General features: G+C 41.5%; 1 protein-coding gene across 1 annotated transcript; it reads right to left on the reverse strand.

Moving 5' to 3' along the window:
- Positions 1-491: 491 nt before the first annotated feature.
- Positions 492-2,378, reverse strand: LOC120349287 (maltase A3-like; the record flags this gene model as incomplete). The annotated part of the gene is given in 2 exon segments (XM_039419250.1): positions 492-735; positions 2,183-2,378. Coding segments are annotated over 2 exon segments (440 nt in total), but the record flags the coding sequence as incomplete, so codon positions are not given.
- Positions 2,379-3,801: the final 1,423 nt, after the last annotated feature.

A 3,801-nucleotide genomic window follows, 5' to 3' on the forward strand; every position in this document is an offset into this window, starting at 1 on the left:
TTCCACAAGGAAATGTACTGAATTTTACAGCTCATTTATTTTCTACAACATTGTCTCTGAGTCCATCAGTATTCTTCTAACAATGAGGAGTTTGTAGTATGCTCAGAATTTGAAGAAAACTGTACTCTGTAGGCTACTCCTAGCAAAGACTAGTTACAATTTCCGCCGTTAGATCTCGCGGGCATTCCTCTTTCCAAGTTCAGCATTGAATCCTCCATTTGCTTTCTTAGCTACAACTGAATAATTATGAAATTTTCTTGTTTTGCGCACTCAAATGACAAATTTTATAACAACAAGTAATGCATACTCTGCGTCATTGTGTCCATATTAATGAATAGTTTCAATCTTAATTACATGGAGTACAATAGAATTGTATTTCTTCCAAAAAATAAATCATAGAAAAATTTATTTCACTTAAATGAACACTGTTTACGAGAAATATCCTACCAAAACTATGACTACATATAGCCCAATCTCTGTGTTCAACTGACCAGCATTTTCTGAGTCGTTCCAGAGAAAAGGACCCCTCTGAGGGTCCCTGACATCGAGCACACCCAAGCCGTTGTTGTTGGGATCTTTGATCTGGTCTCGCCGTATGAGAGTGTCAGGTTGTCCTAGCTCCTCGCCCTGGTAGGTGACAGACGTACCAGGCAGCAGCATGGATAGCATCGCCATAGCATCCACCATGTCTTCACCCAGTCGAGTCGCTACCCTGTGGTTGTCATGGTTACCTATCTGCAAACATACAATTGAAATTCATTTTAAAAAGTGGAAGATATAAATTTCTCATTCATCTACACTATTTAAAGAAATTAATTTCTCATTCATCTATACCATTCAAAGAAATTATTTTCTCATTCATCTACAACATTCAAAGAAATTAATTTCTCATTCATCTACACCAATCAGAGAAATTAATTTTTCATTCATCTGAAGCCTAAAGTCTATTGTCTAAAGTGCGAGATAAATTACTTTTAACACGGCTTTTTCTCGAAGACGGAGAGGTCCGATGCTCTATCCTCCACTGATCACTCCCACTACCTAGCAGCATTCTCCTTCTTTTGAGTGAGAGAGCTTTGTAACGCGACGCGTCAGCATGGTTTGTGTATGTTACAGAGATGTTTTCATCACAAGAACATGAAGCAAAATGACACGGCGCATCCAATTGTGCGCAGGATGTCCGTCTGTGACTATGTTACAAACTGTGGAGGGAGAAATGGGTTTCTCCTCTTCATGTTAAAAGTAATTTATCTCGCACTTTAGTACAGTAAACATATTGTTCCCATGAGTTCTAAAGCTTCGTTTACACCGAAGTTAATAACAAAATGTTAAGTTGATAAACTTAATCCTTATAGATTCTATTAGATTGAACATATCTTATCATACACAAGATACACATATGTGTTTGACAAGTTCCGTTCAATCTAATAGAATCTATCAGGATTAAGTTATTAACATTTTGTTAATAACTTTGGTGTAAACCCAGCTTAATGATAATTATTAGAACTAGTTGGATTAGTTCTAATGCAGTTTGAATCTGATAGAATGAGCTCTAATAATGGGATTTCCGCTCGGCAAGGCTGAGTGGAAAAAGTCCCATTAGAACTCATGGGAATAGGTTTTTCTCCTATACAGGACACGTTCGCTGATACTGATATGTGAGAATCCAGTTTATAGTCGTACTTGACTCTCTTCACTCTTTAGAATAGAATACAATCTTTCATTAGAGAGTAACAGAGAAACATAGTGGAGCGGCAAAGATAGAGTGTATTAAGAGAATGTAGCTTAGAGTGTTGAAAATAATGCATGTATATGAATTAAAATGTCTCCACTTCTTTCTGCCTTCCACCACTCCTCTACTCTACTATGTTCTGACACATTTGAATACATGCTTCATTTATTTTTTCATGTATTTATTTATTTATTCAACTCTCAACGATACAACACCAATTTTACAAGAAAATAACAGTAGAATTTCCTATATTCTCAGCTACCTTCTTCAATACACTCAGCCTTTGCCGCTCTAGTATTTACCTACAAGTAGACCCTCAGAGACTAGGAGCAGAAAGGGAAGATAGCAGAATTATTGTGAAAAGTTGTATAGGTCTGAATTAAATATGCATAAATTAGTGCTCAATATTATTAGTATAAGCTAAAAGTAACCCAATTCAGGCAAACTCACCACCCAGTTGGGCCAGCTATCATCAGGCATGTTATCGATCCATTCCAAAATCAAATTCTCGTAGACTGTGGCATTGGACTCGTGCGAAAGTTGCAGCAGGAAGAAATTGAACGGACTGTGTGCTCCAGTGTTTGTTCCGTTGCCGTAGTAGAGCATCAAGTAATAGGGAGACGAGTAGGCTTCAGTCAACATGATTCTGTCAAACAGAAACAATTTGCTTACTACAATTTTCAAATATTAAATTTTATAGCCTTCCAATAATATGATATGATGATACATAAGAAACAAAGATTATAAGAAATTTAATTTCAAAAGAGGAATTTATCAGCAAAATTAATGGAGCAGTTCAAATTAATAATAAATTTGTGAATTAACAGTTCGAGTGATTACAACTGATTCAAATCTACAAGTCTTGAATTCCAATAGAAATTGAGATAGATAATTTGCAATCAAAATGAAACTGGAGAGATTAAAGGACGAGTGAGAATAGCAAGACAAGTGGTGTTCATTAAAATGAGAGGAATTTTGTGTAGCCGAGATATAGCAACTTGGAATTTCCATATTGTGTTGTTAGAGTCTCTTCTCCACATTACTTCATTGCATGGACTGTTCAAGCATAATATTATATCCTTTATATTAGGCGAGCAATTTCTGTATCTTATCTCTGAGTAGATTTTCCCACACCTTTCTCTATCAGAGTTCCCAGTGTCGCTCTGGGCCGCTAAACTCAGTCGGCGACTGGGGTGGGCCGCGGCAGGGACGGATTCTTGTGGGGCGTCCGTCAACCACCCTCGTTCGAGTCGGGGGTTGAAAAAGGGTCTTGAGTGTTTTGGAGAAATGTCCCCTCTTTTAGGTAGAGGGGCCGTGCTTTCGCACTGCCAAACAGGGTTGGTCGCGGAATGAAGGAATAGAAACTTTGCGGTGTCAGTCGTGAAAAAGGTCTTCGTGTCGGGACTAAGTCTTAGTCCTCGGGCACCGGGTCTTCCCGGGTCCGGATTGATCGCGGAGCTCTAGCAAAAGCTTTCCCTAGCCTTTCTAGAGGTCCTCTCTCGATTCCGCACTGAATTAGTGCGCTGCGGCGGCTCGCGCTCTGGACTTTCCTAAGTCCTAGTTGTCGGGCACCAGGTGTCCTCCTGGGGTCCGGGTTGGTCGCGGAGCTCTAGTAAAGGCCTTCCCTAGCCTTTCTAGAGGTCCTCTCTCGATCCCGCACTGAATTAGTGCTCTGCGGCGGCTCGCGCCTGGACTTTCCTAAGTCCTAGTCGTCGACACCAGGTGTCCTCCTGGGGTCCGGGTTAGTCGCGGAGCTCTATTAAAGGCCTTCCCTAGCCTTTCTAGAGGTCCTCTCTCGATCCCGCCTGAATTAGTGCTCTGCGGCGGCTCGCGCCCTGGACCTTTCCTAAGTCCTAGTCGTCGGGCACCAGGTGTCCTCCTGGGGTCCGGTTGGTCGCGGAGCTCTATAAAAGCCTTCCCTAGCCTTTCTAGAGGTCCTCCCTCGATTCCGCACCGAATTGGTACGTTGCGGCGGCTCACGCTCCAGACCTTTCCTAAGTCTGATTCGCCGGACACTAAGTGTCCTCCTGTGGTCCGGATCGGTCGCGGAGTTCCCGCAAAGGCCTCCC

The sequence above is a fragment of the Nilaparvata lugens genome, unplaced genomic scaffold (assembly GCF_014356525.2).
Source record: "Nilaparvata lugens isolate BPH unplaced genomic scaffold, ASM1435652v1 scaffold9037, whole genome shotgun sequence".
NCBI lineage: Eukaryota > Metazoa > Arthropoda > Insecta > Hemiptera > Delphacidae > Nilaparvata > Nilaparvata lugens.